The sequence below is a fragment of the Leuresthes tenuis genome, unplaced genomic scaffold (assembly GCF_036924035.1).
Source record: "Leuresthes tenuis unplaced genomic scaffold, fLeuTen1.0.hap1 SCAF_2, whole genome shotgun sequence".
Taxonomy (NCBI): domain Eukaryota; kingdom Metazoa; phylum Chordata; class Actinopteri; order Atheriniformes; family Atherinopsidae; genus Leuresthes; species Leuresthes tenuis.
In genome coordinates, this window is record NW_027325356.1 from 7,406,011 (window position 1) to 7,429,228 (window position 23,218).

A 23,218-nucleotide genomic window follows, 5' to 3' on the forward strand; every position below is an offset into this window, starting at 1 on the left:
AATGACTTTCTCAAATTGTAATAGCCATTCATAAAATAGCTGACAGATCAGGAAACCTTTATGGTTTCATTTAGTTACTCCTTCCATCTTCTTAACTCAGATCTCTTCACTTCTGTTTAATTTAAAAATGTTCTGTTTTTGCACATTTCTGTCCATTTTGCTTCCAGCTTTATTTTTGTCGACACCTGTATCCGGTTAGCTGATTCCCTTAGACTATGTTCCGTCGTTTGATCCTCTGTACATACACTATTCAGTTTTATTTCTTCCCTGTAGATTGTATTTTTGTCCAGTGTAGTAAAGCCTTGCAACCTTGAACCATTTTAGTTTTACTGGACCTATGTGTTGTGTATTACTCACTTGTTTCTGCTTTTGTCATTGCCTTCCCAGCTGTTTAGTCACGATTATTTAGACTTTTAGACTGAATTTAGTGTTTTTTTGTCATTTCTATTCTTGTCTGCAATTCTGCCTGCCTCATATTTAACCCCTCTCTGGTAACAAACTTTGGCTTTTGGACTTTCACCTGTCTTATAATCCTGCATCTTGGTCCTCATCCTGTGCGCAGTCATCACAACTCTTGTTTTTTGTCAAACGAGGAAAACATCATCAATTGACTGGCAGTTATTACTTTAATTAGCTCCTATAATCTTTTTATCCTTTGTAAAATGTCATATCAGCATTTAAACCCTCAGTACAACTGAAAGGAATACTGAAATACTGAATACTGAAAGGACACTGTATTGGTCTAAGTCTGAAACTCTTTATGAGGCAAAACAGTCCATTGAAAACTAAGCAGTACTGCTAAATAGAGCAGGCTATTTAACTTCATTGGACTTCTAGGGCATATGATAGCAAGCAATAACCATTTAAAGGAGGATTTCATTTCAACAGTGTCTTTAGATGACTGTTAAATTTGGCCTTTATGAATTAACAGCTCTAATTTATATCTCATGCAGATTGGTCTTGTTTGTTGGTATGAATTAAGCTTAATGTTACAATTAATTTAATTCAAGTAGACATCAACAGATGCAACTTCTTTCAAACCATATATGTTTCCCACCCTGCAAAACAGACATGCACAGAACGATCTCATTGGGGCAGATTCATGCCCTCACACTCCTATGGCATTTCTGGAGAATTTGCCCCTTTAGAGACCAGTTTAATGGCATGCTCTGTTATACATTCTGCAGTGTAATAAAGATGGGAGATAGTGTGACAAGCGCAGAAGGTCCCAGACAGGATTCAAATAGGATGTTATTACCTCACATGGCCAGCACTTGGAGCTCTCAATCCAAATTTACACTGACAAGTAGCATATTTAGTTATTTGCATTATTTATCAAGCCTTAATTCTTATCCATTTTTTATTTTTTGTCCTTAAAGGATTTGATCCTGGAGGGATCATTGAATCAACCATGCCTTAAAATTGTTTCTTGGATATCGACATGGAAACTAGTTTTCATTAATTCCTGTCTTAACAGCCAAAACATCAACTGGTGATAAATACACATTTTCTACTAAATGTACTTAGTATTATCTGAAGGTATATATTTTTCTCTTCACTATTTCAAACATTACTTATTGTTGCAAGAGAGTCTTGTACTTTTCAATATAAAAGTTATAAGCTGTAATCTTTGCTTTGGCTTTCAAGAAATTTTACATGTTATACAAATTGTACACCAACATGGCACTAATAAATGGACAGTTTTCTGTTAAAATCTCAACATATTTTAAAGTGGAAGATTTTTTCCTGTTTGAGTTTGTCTCAGGCTCTTATAAACAAGATTTAGATTTTTATAACATCATTAATATGTTATTTTATTAATAATATTATATTATATTAATACTGTTATCATAATACTATTGTATTATAATATTATATTTTTTTGCAGTCAGAGAATATCAAATGATCAGATCAGCTTGAGCTCTTACAGAGATGATTGTGGCTGAGACTCTTATAATGACTAATAAGAACAGCACAGCATTATTGGAGTAAGGGTTGATGTTTATGATGTCTGTATGGCTGCCAACATCACTGATTAAAGAATGCATAGCAGAGAACACCATGCCAAACCTTGAGGCTGCTTTAGACAGAAAGACATTTTGATGCAGTGTCATCTGCTTTCACACTTTGTGATCTGTTGGGAAGACGGATGGTGATAATGAATTGTAATGATGAAAGCAGGACAGTTTGACTTGATCAGCTTCAACAATGAAATGCTGCCTACTAAAGAAGACTTCTATTATTCTAAGTAAATCATTTTAACTTAGGGTGCCTTATTTAAAGGTGCCATAAAAACAGAACTTTACTCGTTAATTTCTATTCAGTTTTTATTGTTTCCAGCTGATGATGTTTTGGCACTAAGCTTTCTTAGTGATCATGATTTCAGTTCAATTGAAACCTTTCAAACCATAACCAAAGTTTAATTTTACATTTTTCTAGGTATCCACTTAGAACACACACTTCATAGGCAGCATAGGAATCTCAGAACTTTCTACCTCTTTTTAAAGGCAGAAATGTGCAGGAACTGCCATTAGATGTGGATTTGCAATGCAAGTCTGGAAAACATTCAAATAATCACTTGAGCTCATAATTAATGAGGACCACATACAGCTCATTCAGATCTGATTACAAGGACAAATGGAGGCAACTGTTGATGCTCTAATGAACATTTGATCATTAAAGTAATCATAAACAACGTGTGGGTTTATACTGTTAAATCTAATCCAGCAAATTGGTGTGACCATAATCTTTCCATTTAGAAATAAGTCTTCATAATCCTGTTTTATGCTCAACTAAAGACAGCAAATGATGCCTATATCTTACCTCAGTGTTATGCAAATAGACGTGAAAACTGTATTTTCATCAGCGGCAAGTTATGACTATTGATATTCATGGAAAATTATCCTTATTCCAAGGGCTTTAAGAAAGGAATGAAAAAAGCCATTTCAGAATATGCCACACAAGGGTAAAATGGTTTCCACCAGCAAAAGAAAAAAGAAGAAAAGCCAGTAATTTGTTCTTATAACAAGCTTTGGGAGGTAACTTCCATTGCAGTTTGTCTGTGCAGAGGTGTTCTTTGAGGCGGGGTCAAGTTGAAAGAAAACCCAGCACGTTAAGTATGCTAACAGACTGTAAAGCTTGAGAGGCCAGGTACCCAGGGCATGGCAACACATGTGTGATTGATGGTTTCACTGACAAAGCACAATAAATAGAAGCTGAGTTGTGCCAAGACAAAGACATGCAAAAAATGACCCTCATGTACCCATCAGATTTCTATTTTGTATACTTCATGATTGTCTCTGCCTAAAAAGAAACAACTCTAATCACAGCTCCTCTTTACTAGCGTTTCATTAAACTTTTTAAAGGATTATTCAGAAAGAAAAAAGAAATTCCAAATCTGCAGTATTGAGGTGATACTTGAGAGGGATTTACATAAAGAAAAACCAAAACCCATGGTTTTTATTTACTCTGAATAAATTTCGTTTGACCCAAATCGCCTGTATTTATTTGGTAGGATATTAGGTCCATTTTGTACTCAGTATGTCATTTTACTGCTTGCCACATAAAAAATTAGATTAAGTATCTCTATAATATGCTGTTTGAAGTACAGTCTGTCCTGAAATGCTTGTGCTTCAAGCTAAAGAGTGTTAGAAGATGATCAGCCATGTGGTGGTATGCTCGTATTCCTGCTCTCTTTGCTCGTAAAACAACCAATTTACAAAATCCAAATTTCCTTCAATGCACTTGATACTGTAAATAAAACTGTTCTAATATGCGGCCGTTAACACCCTGCTCTCAGTATTAGTAGCTATTAGACAGGGCAATGATGGCAATGTCTTATGGAGAGAGGCATCAAATACTGGATAATTATCTAAGTAGGACTAGAATAAAGTCACAGATTTATAAATGGTATTCTCTTGTGCAAGGCCAAAGCTGCCTAAATTCAGTTTTATTAACTGAGGGTAAAGACCTCTATTAACCTTGGTTTGTTTCAATCTTTCTTCAGATTGGAGGTATTTGTTGGCATGAGAGATAATTTCCCTTTTAGTATAGTTCATTGTGGCATAGTTTACTGAAAGCAATACAAATGGGCAGCAAATCATGGTTGAATTTGTACTTAATATGCTAATAAATATAATTATAAATTTGATATGAAGTCCATGCAGAAGTGAAAATCTCTGCTTCTCTCATGTGATCTATTAACAAATTTAATATGTTTTAGCTTGGTAGCTTATCACTTTTTTAATGGAATGTGGTTGAACATGACCAAGATTAAATTATCTGGTTATCTTTGCTTTATAGTTACTTATGCACAACTGATGCGTTTGGTAGTTGGAAACTGTTATTGCTGAAGGTGGAGGTGTTCTCTGTAAGCAAGCTATCCCTCTGACCCAGATGCTGCTATCAGCATGCCGCCATCTGTCATCTCACTAGTCTTGGGGAGCTGTGGAGTCCTTTTCTATGAACTCTATGCACTCTTTATACAGCACCAGTCTTGCTTAGAAATGCAAGTGAAACACATTTTAAAAAGAAATCATTATTTTCAATCAAAGCAAATTGAAGGAGAACAATTATACCCCTTTTCCACCAGTTCACACAGGTCACAGGCACTTTAATGACATGTCTGTGAAATTATTTGGTCAAATTCCTCACGGATCAAGCACAGCAGCTCTCTCTGTCCACTCTCTGTAGCACTTGCGCGCTGAGACGGTCGGATTTTTGTTCTGTTAAAGCGGCTGCTTCTGCTGCTGCGGCTGCTAATGCTCACTCCTCCTGACAACAGTTGAGCACCTGTTCTGGTAGTGCTCGGTAGGTCATTCCACCATCGTGGGATGACACATGAAAAGAGTTTGGATTGTCTTAGGCGTGGTGTAGGCACTGCTAGACGGCAATCCTGGGACGAACGGAGGGACCGAGTTGTGACATAAGCCTTTGCAAGAGCATTCAAGTAGATGGGAGCTGTTCCATTAAGCACTTTGTAGGCTAACATCAGTGACTTGAATTTGATGCAGGCCACTAAGGGTAGCCAGTGGAGTTCAATGAACAGAAGGGTGACGTGTGTTCTTTTATGCTGATCGAAGACCAGACGCGCCGTCGCGCAGGGTATTGTGCTGGTCACTGTAGCCAACAACAGAGCAACTTACATGCTTAGCTCTAAAATTTGCCATAATGCCAACCATTTTTCTTCGCTGCGATGAAAGAAATATGGGCGCCTCACCTGAGCTTTGCTGTTTAATAACGTGTAGGGCGTGGTGGGTGGTGTGTTTGCCACTGCTGGAGAGTTCAGATTACACTCCCCTTTCCCCCTTTCTACATAGGAAGGGGAGCGGAATCTGAACGCCGCGCCCAGACTAGAGCGACAAGACAGTGAGTGAGTGAGTTGCCGCAGCAGCGTACGTGAAATGGACGCGGTTGTTGTTTTTAATTGTGGGGGGGATTTATACGTACCCAGAATTCAAATATATTCGTGTAGAAGAGCTGGATAAGTGATTTTTGCATAATATGTCCCCTTTGAGAGTTTTCTCACTCTTTTCTTCTCTTTTTAGAATATAAAAATTAAGTTAAGTTAATAGTAAAGAACAAACGTATTTTATCATGTAGAACACTTAAAACTTTAAATAAAGTGGTGGATCTGTACTTCTAAAAATTAAAACCAATGTACCAGATAATAAAAACAGAGGAATCAAACAAGGTACCTTTTGGTTGTTGTTAAAAAACTTTGAGCCAGTGCAGTCGCTTAAACAATAATTGCTTGCTGTCTGTGGCCATCGCTGCGCATGTGGTGCAATTACAACAGTGAGATAAATCTGATATGGCAGTGCTGTGCACATGGTGTGTTTACTAACAAACAAACAAACAAAAAACAGAAGGATCTGGAAAAAATCTGGAAAACATACTGGAATACATTATGTGATTGGTTGATTATGAGATCCGAGCCGATCAAGCTGAAAATTAGCGGAATTCCAATTATTGTCTGATCAGTCAGTGCATCCCTGCTAATTTACAGCTTATTGACTGCAATCCTATGACATGGCCAGAAAATGATGAATAAAATACTTCTCAGGCGAAAGCAATTAATCTATTTTTTGACACTGTGATATTTGCCTGCATGACTTCTGCAGCTAAAATCTGATCAACCTCCTAAAACATTGTGTACTATCTTTAATACTCAAACCACAGATGTGTATGTTTTAAATGCATCGTTACATTTCTTATTCATTATGTATTAAAACAGTAATTGCAGTAGTATTACACCAGCACTGAATCCAAACTATAGGCAGTATAATTACAAATATAATCATATAATCAAATATAATATAATAGATATAATATATATCATAAACTGCTTACCATTTAATGTGGCTGGTAAATGCTTGACCCTATTGGAAGGTTATACAGTTGCAGGTTACCTGGTGGCAGACTAACCTTCACAGTGGACTATTTTACATGCACATTTGAAGAACACTGATTTATGTAAATAAAAATTGCTGTTTATTCATTATTTTTAGGGATTTACTGTTTTACAATAAATCAAGTAGAGCTCTCTGAAACATCTGAACATGCCCTTAGGTAATTAAGTGTCAAATCTTCAGCTAAGGTCATACAAAAAGCTGCTTGCAGCTGGTAGCTGTGAAGTAAATCACAGTCCAGCAATTTTAGTGTGGGTTGGTTTTTAGCCTGAGGATGGTTTGTGGAAAGCTAGTAACATCAGAGACAACACACCCGAGCAAATATCCACCGGAGACAGCATGCTTTCCTCAGCTTATAAACTACATATTTGATATGATTTGTAAAAATCAAAAAAGGCAGCAAAAGAAAAAAAAGCATCTTTTAACATAAGCTTTTTCTTTTAAAGGCAAAGGTTATGTTAAAAAGCTTATTCAGGATGGTGGTATACATGTGTCTGTTTAAGACCACAGCTCGTTCCCATCTCAGGAAAAATAAAGCATATGTGGTAGAACTAGCAGATTATTGTATATCTTCATATTCTAACTGTCCCTTTTCCAAAAACAACAAACCCAACACTTTACATAATCTAACTTGAAATAATATTCTGCAATGTTCCATTTTTCATATAAACCTCCCTCCATGCCCTCATCAGTATGTACATTTGGAGGTTTACATGCATTAATGTTTTTTTCTCATACGTTTTTCATACCTTTGCAGCTTTGCTGGAGAATATGTAGTCTAACTTTGTCTGAATGCTTGTCTGTAAAAAATAAAGAATTTAAAATATGAATGCACATTCTGTGTTATAGGATAGGCAACAGAATGCTTTTTGCATTATGGACATTTGTTTCATGGTGATTTTGTCAAGTCCAGGAGGAATAGCCTAAACAAGATGTTTTGGGCACTTTGGAATCAGTTTCTTCTGTGGGAGGAAATAAACATCTGCGTGTGGCTTGTAAGGTTGCAGACTTTTTACATGTACAAAGCACACTAAGGGGAAACCAGGGAGAAATTGAAAATATTTTCTAGTTTACTATAGATTTTTTTATTTCTGAACCCAACATCAGACAACTGATGATATTTTCTTTTCATATTTTGCCTGATATTCATTATAAAAGGCCTTGTACCAGTAGAACTTGTTTGAATCTCAAAATTCTGACCGTGACATTAATTTATTGCTCGCAACAATCTTTACAAATTCATCGTGTCATAGTATGACGGCGTAGAGGACACTTTCTGCTAACTAGTCAACAGTTCATAAAAATTCATAAGTACAAAAAAAGAATTTGACGTTATTCTTAATCAGCATTGTTTTTTAAATTTTGTGTATGCCCTAAAAATTGATCTACAAAGATTGTTTGTTTCCATCTTTCATACTCAGGAAAATTAAAAAGAATACTAGATATATTAGTTGGTGAAGCTAACATGCAAGACGATACAGCTTCTTTTGAGATTTGTTTTCATTCTTTGATTTCGTCAATTTGAAGCCCAGCCATTGCCTTGCCTTCTTCCTCTGCAGTGCCCCTTAGTTGTGAGGTTGTTGTGTGAGATTTGACCTACTGCTCTCTGCATGCATGGCTTAATTTTGCATTTCATCATATCATTCTACATTAGGCTGGCTGGTTTGAGTGAGAGATGGGCCATTGTGGCGGACGCAGGTGTTTCAATACACTAACAGAAGAGTAATGAGTTTGATGAAAAGCCTGATGGAAAATTTTATTTAGGAGTTGGTGAGGTGGCAAATCACTGTGGCAAGTAGGACCCAGAGAGCCAACTTCAAGTGCAGACAAATATGGTCAGTCTGGAGAGAAACGATAAATTCAAATAGAGTATTGCCTTCTCAAAATTGGTAATCCAGCCACTCGTGGCTTTCTCATCCAGATCGGAGTGATTCACCAGCAGGGTAGTTAACCAGTACTCAAGTCACATCCGTCATCCAATTCCAAATTCTCCACCTCATGCTCCCCCCTTCTCCCTCCCTTCTTCTTGGCTTAAGACATCCTCCTGTGTTTTCTCTGAGTGACACTTGGAAGTCCTGAAGAGGCTTCACTGATTGCCCTTGATGTGAATCAGATGCATCTGCCTGCTTGTTGCCAGTTTCCAAGTTGTTAGCCATCGGTCAGATGAGACAAAGAAGCAGAGGAACACCCATAGAATTTTTTTATTTATTCATTTATTTATTTCAATTTTTTTTTAGAAAAGAGCTGTTTTTCAAGATCATGGATTTTCTCAGTTGTATTCTATCTTTGTAAATAAATACTTGATATAGGTATGCATTAAGATTTCCTGCAGAATGTGAAAACAAAAAATTCATTGTTTACACTTTTGATACATTACATGCAGAACTGCTAGACTGCACAATGTACCACTTATTTAGTGTCTAATAAATGTAGTTGCTACACTGATCCGTCTTGGAGCAGCTGTTTTTTGTTTACCCTTATTCCATGTTGGGCCCATTAGCTTTTGAATATAAAGGTAAACTGAATTAGCAAAAAATGAATTTAGATATAAGAACTGACTTTTAGTTATGAGAATTTAATTAATTAGAGATGAATTTGAAAGTATTGAGAGTACAATTTTCCATATGAAGCAAATGCAATTTAAGAGCACCTGAAATCACTTTTATAATATTACATTCAGATACAAGCTTACTTAAATTTAATGTCAAATGAACACATTACATTTCACATAATGTAATGCTGATTCAGTTTTTAGTTGCAATTATTTTAACCAAGCAATTTAAATTAAAGTGTGTCCATCCAATCATCCATTTATTTTCTGACTCTTTTCTGCTCGACGCGGTTCTGCTTCAGCTTATTTAAAAGTGCTAGTTTTTTTTACAATAATTGTATGTAAAAGTACAATACAAATGTAGCTCAGTTGGTAACTGACTGGTGGGATGTTTGAGGTCCAAAGGGTCTGAGTTAATCTAATTAATGTGTATGTATGTATGCATGCCAACAGATTCAATATGTACATACTGAATCTATTAGTAAGCACATGTTCACTGTGAAATGCATATTGTGCCTGGGTGATAATAAGTGTCTGTCAGCAGAAAAGAACTCAGATCCGAAGAAACACCTGCAGGCAGAGCACAGCTCCACAACACTGGAGATGCTCTAGCCTCAACTCAGCTGAAGGTCCTACTTCAAGGGAAAATGAATACAGTATGTTGCTGTTTACAAAATAGATAAGATTCTTCCAATAGCAGCTGTAGAATTGCCATTTTTAGGTAAGTGTACCAATAAAACCCTTACTACTTGTGATGCATTGAGCCCCACACAATGGATTTGATGTTTACTGGAAAAAAAACTTTCAATAAAATGTTGTAAACTAGATATTGTTTTTTGTTTTTCTGGTATTAGCCTACAGCCTTTCAGATTATAAGTTATTGAAGAGGTTATATACAATACAATATCAACACTTACTTATTTCTCACATTTTCAAGTACACGTGTTTGTTAATACATGGTAACTGAACAATACCCATATAAATTACATATTAAGTTACTGTAACTAGTTACTAATCAGATTGATTGCTTTTAAAATATCTGTTATCCAACATCATTGACAAGTGACAAGGCTTTTGGTTAGAGAAGCTTTTTGGTTTCCATTTGTATTGAGTCATTTACACCTGAGCAGGATTTAGCTGCATGCATGTAGATTGTTGTGTGGAGCGAAAAGGATGACAAAAGCATTACTGTTATGATTTAAACAATTGTCTGATGATGACAAAAAGTGCTCAGTACAACCAAAGTCTTGGCCTGGGTCTCCATCCAAAAGCATTTTTTTTTTTAATTGAAAGTGACTCTACAGCCAAATAAACCTTGGCTGTAGATAGTAGTAAATCTTAATATCTCCTGCTACACTTAAAGCCCAGAAATATTGTCTGTTGCCCTCATTGGTATGGTCATCTGACATTTACCAAAGAGTCCCTGGTACATGTAGCATGTAGTGAAGGGTTGATTCCACTTAGATGTATTTTAAAGAGGTACTTTGTCTCTCCCTAAGGCTGAAATCCTCCTTAATGCAATTGTGATTTCTGCTAACAAACCTCCTGGGGTTAAACCCATCAGAAACCCACATTTAACAAAATAATGAGTGTTGAAACATTAAAGATTTAGTCAGGCATTATAATAATTTACTTTTTTTGGTCAAACTGAAGAAATATCTCCTCATGATCCACTAACTGCCTGTTGTGTATCCACCGAATGAAAAATTTAATAAAATCCTGGCGTTTTTACACAGTCTGACTCTGGAAATACAAAAAAATTTAAAGTGGTTTGGGGTGATTAAATAACAAATACTAGTTTGAACTGGATTGATGCATAATGTATGCATAATTTGTGTCTTTTTGCTGTCTCTCTTGGATGCTTTATATGTGCAATGGTATATTTTGATGGCATTTTTTATTTTAAGATTTGTTTTGCATTAGTTTTGACAAAGACACCTGTCTCTATATGAGTTTTTTTTTGGCTGACATTGATTCTGAGGATCCACTGTCTTTATATCATCACATTATGTTTTAATAAAGATAAAAGTACAGACAAATGTTTTTAAAGTCTAATCATGTCACATGTATTCCTTTCATTAGCCTTCTTGCCACTACAATGTATATTTCATATGTTGTGTCTTAGCCACTTTTGTTACAGTATGCTGTTACTATCATTTATGCTCCAACAAATTAATACACAACCATCCAGGATTATAGTTGTAAAGTTACTATCCTGAGGATGCAGATTTTTTGTAAAGCACCTTGTTTCTTGTGGCACCCAATACTGTGAACAAAGCTGGATTAGATGTCAAAACATAGGAGTCAGCAATGATTGTCTGGTAAAATAGCCTTTCAGTCCAGATTTATTATAGCACAACAATTACCAAAGCTAGAATTTCAGCGTTGAGCAGCTTAAAAAAAACAGTGATGGGTGGAATTGCATTAGATACACTCAAGTCCCAGATTTAATTGATGCTGGCAGCCGTAAGAGGTTCCTTGGATGCTTTTAAAGCAGTAATTTGTGTGGTATTGGTCCCTAGATGGAAGACTCTGCCATATGAAGTAAGAATGAGTCACTCCAACATCATAGATCAACCTGAAAAAGACTCAAAAGCAGAAAATCAGCATCTTTCTAAGACCAAATGTCTTCTTTGAAATACAGGTGGAATGTATGGAAACAAACACTATATGAATGTGTAATTAGCCATGTTAAAAGGGCTTTAGTTTTGGTTAATTTGAAATTGCAGCTTTACCAGGCATGCACAAGTTTGATTGAGAGGGTTTGATGTCACTGTTAAAATAGTTTGTATTCTTCATTACAGTGGAGTGAGCACAGATGATTGTCTGATGAGCACAACCAGAGCGGAAAATAGAGAAATAAACTGAATTTAATTTTTCTCTTAATGTAAAACTGAGCAAGAGAAAAAGATTAATATTTTCCAAGTCAAACTCAAGACTATATAACGTCAACATTATTCTGTAATCTGTTATTTGAATTGTATAACCAGTTTTTTTCATTTCTATTGTGTATTTTGTTTTATGTATGCATATTTTTCATGTGCTCTCACATTTCGTATGTACCGGTAGCACTTATCTATAACCAGTATTATTTCTTAGGAGATGTAGAGAGTGATACAGTGAAGGAAAGTGGCATTGACATATGCACAAAAGAACCTCGATGTAATAACTGAATTATTACTTTAATATGCTAAGTTTTTCTGTTTCAATATCTCCCTTGGTGTGAAAGTACATAACTACTAAGGGACTCAGTTTTTGAGGATGGGACGATTGGAGGGATCCTGTAGCACTCTCATATCGCAATTTTGCAGAACTTTAGTTTATAATAGTGTTTAAACTTCTATCAGTTTATATGTGGTGGACAGTTGACATGATAAACCAGAGTTTATAACTATCTACCAGGTTATTTCCAAACATAAAGACAGAATATATTTTCTCAATACTCTTAATTTTCATCTCATCTTAAAACAGGTGGAATTAAGGAAATTTGTGTTTATTCCCCATGTGTAAAATTGATGTGCATCACTGTAATTTAATTTTTCTAAGTACAGTGCTCGTAGCTCCATTTTTTTTTTTTTACAATAATTGTGTGTAAAGGTACAATGCAATTGTAGCTCAGTTAATAACTGACTTGTGGGATGTTTGAGGTCCAAAGGGTCTGAGTTAATCTCAATGAAAAAATATTAGTAAATGCATATGTATGTATGCTTGCCAACAGATTCACAACTTGGACAAAAGCTAAGTGCATTTCACATCAATTGCAGCTTAAAGTCTCCTTAGAAAAGACCCTGCAAGCTTGGCACATCTATCTTTGAAAGTCTCTCATGTTTTTCCTGACATAAGTGGTTCAGCTCAGCCAGGCAGGAATGATCTCCAGTGCACACTACACCACCGTATTCAGGTCTCTTCAGATAAGCTCCAGTGGGTGTCTCAGTATCTGAATGCATGAAATCCCTGTGTACCATGCTCTCATAGAAGAAGGGTGTGTGTTCTTTTGGATCTGGGAATCTATGAATCTATTGCATATATGTTGATTAGAAAACATAAAACATTACATCCACTTGTAGACTACATGACAAAATGTGGAAAACTTGAAACTGTAAAAAAATGTTTTACATTCATTGTATATCAGTCTGCTATTAACTACCCTCATTTTTCACAGAATTATTTGTTCAGTAACAAAATAAACTAACTATATTAAACAGTGTAAGCTCTGGTTTATATTGCATTGTTTACATTACATAATGCTGTAAGGTGTGTCATAGGAAACAAAATTAGATATCCATAATTATTGTAATTCATTGAAACAAAAACTAGTCTTTACTAAATGAGAAAACTATAGATAACTTGTTTTTTTTTCCCCATTGATATATTTAGATGATCAAATGATATTAAAATGAATTATTTATGACAGAAAAGTATTTCATGTGTTCCTGAAGGCATTATGATTAATTCTATGTCTCACAGTATGGAATGTCTTCATCAATATGCATTTGTTTTTCAGTGCATCACTAATTTGCACTCAATACACTTACCTTTTTTTTTCTCTGTTCAACCTTATTCTAGGTTACTGCAGGGTTTGGCAAGTTAAATTTAAAGTAGATTTGAAGTATCTTTTTATTAACTTTTCAGTTCTTAGTATTCAGTTTAATGTTCTTATCATCTTCATACTAGCTAGAGTATTAATAATGTCAGTGGTCACTTTTCCATGAAAGTTGCAGCAGCATTCTCACAAGATTGGACAAAGTAGCATGTATGTGTCACTTTGAACATGCACAATTCCAATTACATTATTATTATTATTATTATTATTATTATTATTATTATTATTATTATTATTACAGAGAAATCCTTCAGACTCTGTCATTAGATAGTAAAAGAGCTGTTCAAAGTCAAGCGACAGCCACCAAGGGATAGACATGAAAGCAATGCAGAAGTCACGTTAATGTGTTCCCTTCAATGGCCACTTGAATGGCCAATCCTAAAGCGGTCCCTTACAGGCTAACTGTTAAAATGCCAAACTTTTTAACAGAAAAGAAAAAGGTTTGCAGTCAGGTACAAAAATATGTTTTGGTCTGTACAGCTCTGGCAATTTCATGTCACTAAATGCTGAACTCTGGAAATTACAGTGGCTGTATTTTCTAGCTGTATGATTTTTTTTAATACATTTTTTTTCTCAGCACATTTCTCATCTTAGCAAATAAAATACTGAGATGAATGTTCTCTCATTTCTAAAAAAAATCTTATATCGTAATCTGGCAGCCTCTCCCCTTTATCTAAAATACAAACAAAGAGTGGACTGCAAAATGGTGTTAAAATGAATGCATTTAACATTTATTATTATTATATGTACAATACAACCTTCATGATAAAGAACGACATGAATGAATGACAATATATTTATTTATTTATTACAATGAACTTTTCAGTGCCTCCCATCCATTGTATGTACATTTTATGGAACCATAGCAGCTGATGTTAATTGTCATGGGAACTTAATTTTACAAAACCTCATGCAATATACAATATCCAATACAAGACCTCATGCAATATATGTCGCAGTCATATTGCATAAGAACCACACCTATGTCCTTCTCTTTCAGGAACATGTTCAGCTGAGACTAAGAGGAACCTCTCTTGTCTGAAAAGGTCTCAAATGCACAGATTTCCAAGAAAAAAAATGGAAAGTAGGTGGTGACATTCTAAATTTACCACAAACAAATAGATTCCATCGACCATATGAGGTATTCCCAAAAGACCCATTGTATACTGTATAGTTGTATTTAGTTAAATGATTTTGTAAAGTCTCATTGAGGTATCATAGGTTTCCTAGAATTCCAAGTGGATATATACAGTTTATGTCCTTGGATGCCTAAATTGTTGAGGCATCCAAGGTCTCTACATTGCTTTGACCTTTATTGATAGTAAAATTGGCTTCCTCATCACCCGTTGTTTCATGATATTCCCTCACCAAACAATTAAGGAAGCTCTAGTGTCAGACATCCCCTGACATGCATGAAATTAATATTCCCTGCTGTCTACCTTGTTTATACAACAGTTGGTAAACATTGCTGACTTTTTTACAGATGCTGGATGGTGGTCATGCTCTGCTAGAGGAATATATTAATTCACTGACAGGCCTTGGGCAGTCCCACTTATTAAACTATTTATTTGCTCCCTTCTAATGGCATACAGTAATTAATCCTGCCTGAAAATGGAAGTACCACATAAACTGCTGTCTGCCCATAATCTGCATGACAGCATATAAACTCTGTTTATGCTCAGTAGCTGTTTGTTTTTGAGGCTGTTGCCTTGTAAAATAATAGATATTTAACTTTGATCCTACAATCAGGCACATAGGATGGTGCATTAGCATATATACCACTGGCGCCACACTTCCTGCTTGGGTTGTTATTTATTAGCCCAAGTCTTGAAAGCAGAGGTGACCGATGAATACTGACTCAATCTTTCATATCCACTTTCATCATGTGTTCATGCAATAAGTACCTCAGATGTGACTTTTAAGCATACAGCAGTGCTATCTTAGAATTTGAATTTAACTACTAACCATTATTAGGTACTGTTCTGCATTTCAAATATCACACTCCAAAGAAATATCGGAGCTGTTGCAACATTATTATGTATAATTGAGTTAAGTTTATAATTTCTGTGAGCACATTTGATAATTATGATTTTGCCTACTGAAAATAAGGCTTTTACAAATCAGCCACCTCATTATGAGATTGCTGTCAACACTGAGGGGCAATTATGTTACTCTTATGTGTGCCATATTTTATGGCCCCGACACAAACTGTGAAACCAGGAAGCAACAGACAGCACATAACACCTAGACAGAACTTGACTTTAAATGGAAATTTAAATTAAAAATACTTTTTATTGATTTAAACTGAATTGTGACTTGGAAAAAAAAGTCAGATATGACTCACATGTACATGTATATATTATCAATTTGAATTATTATTTTTGAAATTCTTTGGGAAACATTTGTTTTGATATCAGGCCTTTAAAAATCAAACAATAAAGGCAAGCGAGAGTAATTTTTGGTCGGAAAGTTACTTTTCTGTGTTCAAGCAGGACAAGGAGGCATTAGATGCTAAAATGTTGTCTGTTTGTTTATTATGGTCACTGAATTATGCACATAGTTGACATTTGCAACGAGTGATTGATGGAGCATAGATGCTGCTGTGGGCGGGTATTAAAATGACAGGTCTGGCAGGGGAGAGGCCTCCAAAGACACTGAGCCCAGGGGAATCCTATAATTTGTCCTTGTCTGAACTGCTGTCTGTCTCCTGCAGAATTTCCAAAAATAGCAGCGTTCATGTTGGGGAGGGGGAGATATTGGGTTACTCAACTTGCTGGTACACGCTCAAGATCCTTAAGTTTACTGCAGCTAATTGCTAATCAGACAATGGTCAACAATATCTTCAATGTCATCATACATTGACTTTATGTTGTGTGATGTACTAAGTTTTGTTTGTCTCTACAAATGTGGGGGAGTTATTTCCCCATCCCTTGTGGCATCTTTAAAGAAAGAAACATGAGAAGGTTAGGGGTCCTAGTGATTAACAAGGATAGGTGGGTACAGCAAGATAACCAGGATTTAATATAATATAGAGAATAATGAGTCCTTGAGTGTCGAGACATATGCTGAGAGAAGTTAAAAGCAAGCAGGGCTGATACTAACCTTAGACCCACATTAACTATGAAGAATTTCATAAAGCTCTCAGCTGTGTCATTAGCATCCATTCTGTGTTTGTTTCCAATTTTTTTCTTTAAAACTTGTTATATTCTTAAATTGTTTTCCTTCTCGTGAGATTTGATTTTTTTTTTACGATTAATATATACTCATCATGACCACCCTGCCTTACACCTTTGACAGTTCTTCCAAAACTGACTCCATGGGTTGTGTTTTTTTTTGCAGATCCTAGTTGTTGTAAGAGCAAATACATTTGAAGTGAGAAAATTGCATCTGTTAGGATGACTGGGTGTTAAACTTGCAAAGCGGTGCTCCCATCCACCCTCAAGAGGTTTTTGTGGCTTGTTAATGATTTTGTCCAATTTGGAAACACTCATGAGTCATATTTCTCTCCTGTACCCTGTAGGGGAGGAAGGTTTGAGGTCTCTATAGGTTGACCCAAATCTATACTGCTGATCTTTCTGTCAAATCAAACATTAGCCACTGAGACATAGACTCTAAAAGGTAGTAATCATCAAAATAATACCAGTACCCATTATAAATCCTGCAAGTTGCAGGTCGGAGCCACCATGAAAATAGGTATCCATACTGAAGGGAAGCATTCCACAAGTCTAGCCGTATGGAGATGCTCCAACTCAAGCCTAAACAAAATCACTCAGGTCTTTACATTTGCTCATTACTCCTACATTCAACATATATTACAACAATAAGCTCCCTTGATGTCTAAGAAATGTCAAGGATTCAAATAAGATAGATAAAAGTTGCTTTAACTGTGAGTGCTTATATTGTTTTAGTTTAGTGCGCTCAAACTGATGGTCATTTGTGAAAAAATTGTGTAGCAGCATAAAAAAGCTTGTTCGTGCAAGTTTTGTCCATGTCAACTTCTGTTATTACACAGTAGTATGTTTTAAAGCTGCAGTATATTTTCAAACTGCTTTTTGTTCAGGCGGTCAACAAGGACACAGCTTTACAATGCAAATTATCACTGATAGACTGTCTGTGTTGAAATACTTAAGAGTTTATATGATAATATCCAGAGAGGCTGGACTAAAAGTATCTGCCATTAAAAGTATTTACAGGCCAGCTCTTGTAATCAGATGGACTCATGCAGCTTTCTCTGTGAGATTGGATACCACATACTTGGCTTCCTTTATTGAGCTATTGCTTGGATGCGGGCTATTGTATCAGTGGCATTTCCTTTAGCCTCAGCAGTTCTATTTCACACTGCAGGCTCAGCCTTATATATCTCAGAAACCTGCTTTGACTCCAAGGGTAAAAAAATGTTTGTCTTCAATAATCCGATCCTATAAATGACCACCCCCTCCCTCAGTTTGATGAGCTTCATCAAAACAGGGACTCATTTCAATATGCAGATGTCCATAAAGAAAGATTTCACTATCCCATCACCAGTGCTTTATAGTCAGTTGCCTGGTGGTGCCATTTCTGATCATAAGCCTTTTTTTGTCAGGCAATGAAGTCATCATTATCGTCATTAATCTCACTGGCTTTAAAAAGGGGGATCTTTGTTCTATAGCAGCCTGCTAGAACACTGGACTTTTTGGAGGTCATGGTACAATCTTGCAGCTGTTACCATTTATTTGCTGTAATGAGCAATCTGTCATGAATTGGTTTGGTAGAAGAAAGGCTGACTTTATCTAAGAACCTTGTGGTATACATGTTTTTGTGTCAGTGGGGCTCAAATTATGAGTCTTATTCATTTCACAGATACCTAAAGGCCTATTCCATTGGGTAATAAATAGCTCGACAGATTGGGAAGATTCTCTCACCCTATCTTCCCCTGTTGCTTGAACCTGTAATAAATTTCCCGCCAATGCCATATGGTAGCAAGTCAAGTGTGGGAGTCAGTATGCCGTGTTATTTATTTATTTCCCAGGTGCTGCTTTTCTATCAGTGATTTATGTGTTATTGTGTATGATCTGCTGCTGGGATCTATGACATGATGTGTGCAGAGTCTTTGGATGATGGCCCAGGTTGAAACGAAGCCATGGAGTCACAATAACATGGGATCACTATGGGCTGTATCCACAAGCATTTCACTATACATTTTTTCTTTACATAAATGGGATGATCAAATGCGTAGTAATTTCATGGTAATCTGTTGTAATTTGTATGAAAAAAAAAGGTTTAATGTGGGATTAGCACATATGTTTTTTGCTATCTTAAGCATATAGTAGGTAGTGTATATATAAGTATGTCTGTGTAAGAAAATGTGTAGGGAATATTCTATTGTTCTTTTGAATTTTGTTTTGAAGAAAAACATTTCCTCAACATTTCCTCAACATGCTATGGGTTGGGTTTTGATCCTTTATCTAAGGTTCTAACTTGTTTTTTTCTGGTAATCAGTCTCATCTCCTGCATGCAGGCAATGCCAATTTACAAGGGAAAATTTAATTGGAAAGACAGAGAATTTCATTCATTTTTATTTCCTGTGCAATAAAAAGAAAAAACATTTAATTGCTGAAAACATTCCCAATGGAGATGCTTGTGATTGAATTGTTTGCATTGTCTTTGCTCCTTGTTGTAAGACGTTAAGTATTTAGAGTACACTTTTGTTTATAAATCAAATTTTGCCTTAAACATTCAACATGAACATTTTTTGAATTTCCCCCATTGGGGGATGAATAAAGTATTTTTCTATTCTATTTCTGTTCTATTCTATGAAAAGGAATAGGCTAAGTGGGATTGACCCTCAGATCTCAATGTTAAGATATTTCATCTTGACCTCCATTTTTGCACTGACGTATGTAGCAAAAAAATTATCTGCACCATTTAAAATCAAGTTTATCTGAATGGGATTATTTTATCTCATCTATCTTCTTATCTAATTAATCCGATGTTCAACTTGTTCCACTTACACAATCAAAACTAAATCTAGCTGGATATAACATAGATTCAGGCCTCGTTAACATTAGCAACTGATTGCTCACTGGGAATTACAATTAGTAATTTAGAGGAAGAAAAAAAAGTAAATAACAGTTTATGGAAACAATGAGCCATTGTATGAAATAACATAGAAATATATTTTAGATCATTTATATGATACCAATTCACAGTAAAAGCCATAACAGGATACTTCAGAGAAATAAAGAAGTTGCATTTAAGTCCGTTTTTCCTTTGTGGATGCTCAGTTATAAATGTCAAAAATTCGTCAGCAGTATTGTTCAGAAGAAGTTAAGTTTTAGCAGAGAAGAACAAGATTCAGCAAACATGCACAGTAGAATTTTACTCTCACTAATTGCGTAGACAACATGAATATTTAGATGGAAATCCAGGGGCACATCTCAGATCAAAAGATATATCTATAAAATTAACCTACAATAAATTGCTTGATTGAAAGTGATTGAAGTTATTTCCTTATTCACGCCAGGACTGAGCCAAGTAGATATTAGTTTTCTCTCTTGTTACTCTACCCTTTAACTTTTACAGTGGTTACTTTAATCCAGCTCAAAGTACATGTCTCTCCTAGGGGTGCCAATAAAGAGTGATTTTTTTCTCAGCTAGTGGCAGATATTTAACATTAAAATGTCACTCTCTTCTTTTCTCAGCAGACAAAGCTATGATGGGCTGGAAAAGAAGCTAAAAGAAGTCTTCAGTGAACGAAGCAGTATCCTGCATCAGCTCTCCAAGACATCAAAGGAACTGGACAGCATAAAAGGCAACCTTCAGGTTGGAATTTCCCTCTTTCTCTTCTTGATACAGCAGCAATAGAAGTCTTATTCGGTGGTGAGTTTTGAGCCTCAGGTAATTTTTCAGGCTGTTTTTTTTCCATCTCACTTGTTTTTCAATCAGTCTTCTGTAAACCAACTGGACATTATTAAATATTGATGTGGATGTGTTTTTTTTCATTTTAGCAAGCCCATCTTCTTGTTACATAAGTAACGTATTACTAGAAATGCAGCTGCTGAATAATGGAAAGAAAGCGCTTAAGTAAACAAATCATAGCATAATTTAAAACCTTTGCAGAAGCAGAAAAATGAAAGAAAAACTTTAGAGGGTGACTATTTCAACATTATTCCATTCCTCTACTTCTAACAGCTTGAACTGTAGCTACACTCATGAATACCCTGCTTAAAGGACAGTTGGGCAAAGAGCTGTTCTAGCAAGTATGCTTGTAATAGCAACATTGTTCTATATGGGGACATGAACTTCTGATTCATAGTTATGTGAATTACATTCAGCCATTAATGCAATTCAAACAATTTAGTCTGAAGTTGTTGACTGACAAAAAATAAATAATAAAAAGATATGAAGATATTGAAATTTAGAAGAAACACAAATTTTACTTCAGACACAATTATTCACAATTTTAAAGGCATAGCTATATTATTAAGTTACTGTCTGTAAATTTCCAACTTGACCTTTCTCCCTGCTCATCCTCAGAGAGCTTAAAATGGGAAACTGTAAGTTATGTGGAAAAAGTTTAATTATAAGAAAAAAAATTAAACCTTTTCTGTCTTCTGTTGTGCATTGTTTAAAGCCAGACCCCAAGATAGGGGATGCAATACCAGTTTTTGTGTCTTTGTGCAAGAGACAGCAAAATTAAATTTAGTTTTATTTATATAGCTGCAAAATTACAACAACTGTCATCTAAAGGCACGGAAAAAGACAGGTTTACCGATGGTTGCAGCTCAAAAATCGCATGAACTATGATGATAATGATAAAATTACAAATTAATAAAAAAATAAAAAATACAGCGGATTAATGTCCGTGTTTTTTTTCTTAAAAATATTTAAGAATTTTGTCCCTTAAATTGATCGCACCGTCGCCTCACAGCAAGAGGGTTCCAGGTTCAACTCCCAGCTAGGGCCATTCTATGTGGAGTTTGCATGTTCTCTCCGGGTAACCCAGCTTCCTCCCACCGTCCAAAAACATGCATGTTAGGTTAATTGGTAACTCTAAAATTGTCCTTAGGAGTGAGTGTGAGTGGTTGTTTGTCTCTGTGTGGCCCTGTGATGGACTGGCGACCTGTCCAGGGTGTAGGCTCCAGCCCCCCCGCGACCTGATAGACAGACTAAGCGGGTATAGAAAATGGATGGATGAAACACAAAATTGGTTTATTTACATTGTATCTAAATATATTGTTCAGTCTGAGCTATAATATAACGAATATATAACTATATTCAGTTAGAGTAGCAAAAATTAAATCCAAGTTAACATAAATTGTACTGTTTTTTTTTTTTCTGAAATCATGTTTTGGCTCCTTTGAATAATTTTGTGCTTCCCCTTATACTGTATATTCTTGCAGGTTTCATTTTTTTCATTGTTTTAAAATAAAAAGCAAAGATCTCAATATGGTCTTGATTGTGTATACCCCAAACTCAGTGTACATGCATATCAGTATATATGCATGAAATTTCAAGGATATTTGCTCTAATTAAATTTAGCCTGAAAATGATGCGAAAATATATTTTACAACCCCTACTGTGTTGTGGTTTTGCATTATAATAAGGTTAAAACTTGTCTCAAAAGGCAATCTTTGGTCAATGAATATGAAGATGATTACCACTTTAGCAAGGCGATGTTGGTCCAGCCATTTACTGGCCTTTGACATTTTATCAACTATTATTCCTCATTATTCAGTAGATATTGTAATACTGTGAGAATTTTGTATATATGACAATTATCTCCATACTGGATGCAGCACATACTTTCCACCATTCACTATAGGTCAACTTCATTACAGCTGTCGGCAGTAACAAGAAATGAACAGAGACTCAATTATGCATTCATATATTTTAAATCATTTAGTATTTTTCTGTTACATTATTCTGTGCAACAGTGGTCTTACAAAGCCTGCTTCAACTTGGACGTTTAAATAGTGTGTGTCAACTGCCTGTGTTTTTCTGTCTAGAATTCCATAGTTTCAGTCTTTCTGACATATAGTTTCCTCAATGGAGCTTGTTGATGTTTTTAGGCTTCAGGCAAAATTTGTGTTCCACCAGAATTGTCAGAAGATCAATAATTAAACAAATGATATTCTCACCTCTGCACTGGTGTGTGTTTGCAGAGATGTCCCATGTGTCTGTACAATTCTTATGTAGTCTGGCCACCACCATCCCAGGGGGCAGGCTTTGATGTCTACTCACTCCAGGGTAGCTAGGTTGGCATCTATCTTCGCCCTGGGCCCTGCTCTAGTACGTTGAGCAGGGCAGAGGTTGAGTTGGATTTTAAAATAGTGTGCTGTGGAACAAATCTATTCTTCGGGGGCAAAACACCATCTCCATAAACATCATCAACTTTTAAAAGAGAATCGAGTGAACAGGGAAAAGCATACCATGTTTCTGGAAAAGATGATGCAAGTGCTTATATTCTTAACAAGGTGCCCTCTAGGTGCAGGTCAGCAACCCCGATAATTAAAGTTTGTGTGACTGTGAATTTATATTTTACAGCAGCTCCAGGGCAGCAGCTCCAGGGCTGTTGTAAAGCAGGGGTAAACTGGGTTTTAAGTAGGTGTTTTGAGGTTTAAATTCAAAGTCATAATGACATAGCCTAAGGGGATTTACACATATACTGGATTA

At 35.7% G+C, this 23,218-nt stretch overlaps 1 protein-coding gene across 2 annotated transcripts in view; it reads left to right on the forward strand.

Annotated features, from left to right (window-relative positions):
* The window catches only part of luzp2 (leucine zipper protein 2), a 157,170-nt gene that overhangs the window by 54,745 nt on the left and 79,207 nt on the right, over positions 1-23,218 (forward strand). Inside the window, exon 2 of one of the 2 annotated variants that reach the window (XM_072380007.1) lies at positions 20,245-20,365. In XM_072380007.1, the coding sequence (XP_072236108.1) occupies positions 20,245-20,365 (121 nt within the window). The remainder of the gene's footprint in view (positions 1-20,244; positions 20,366-23,218) is intronic. The other variant, XM_072380008.1, reaches the window with a different exon arrangement.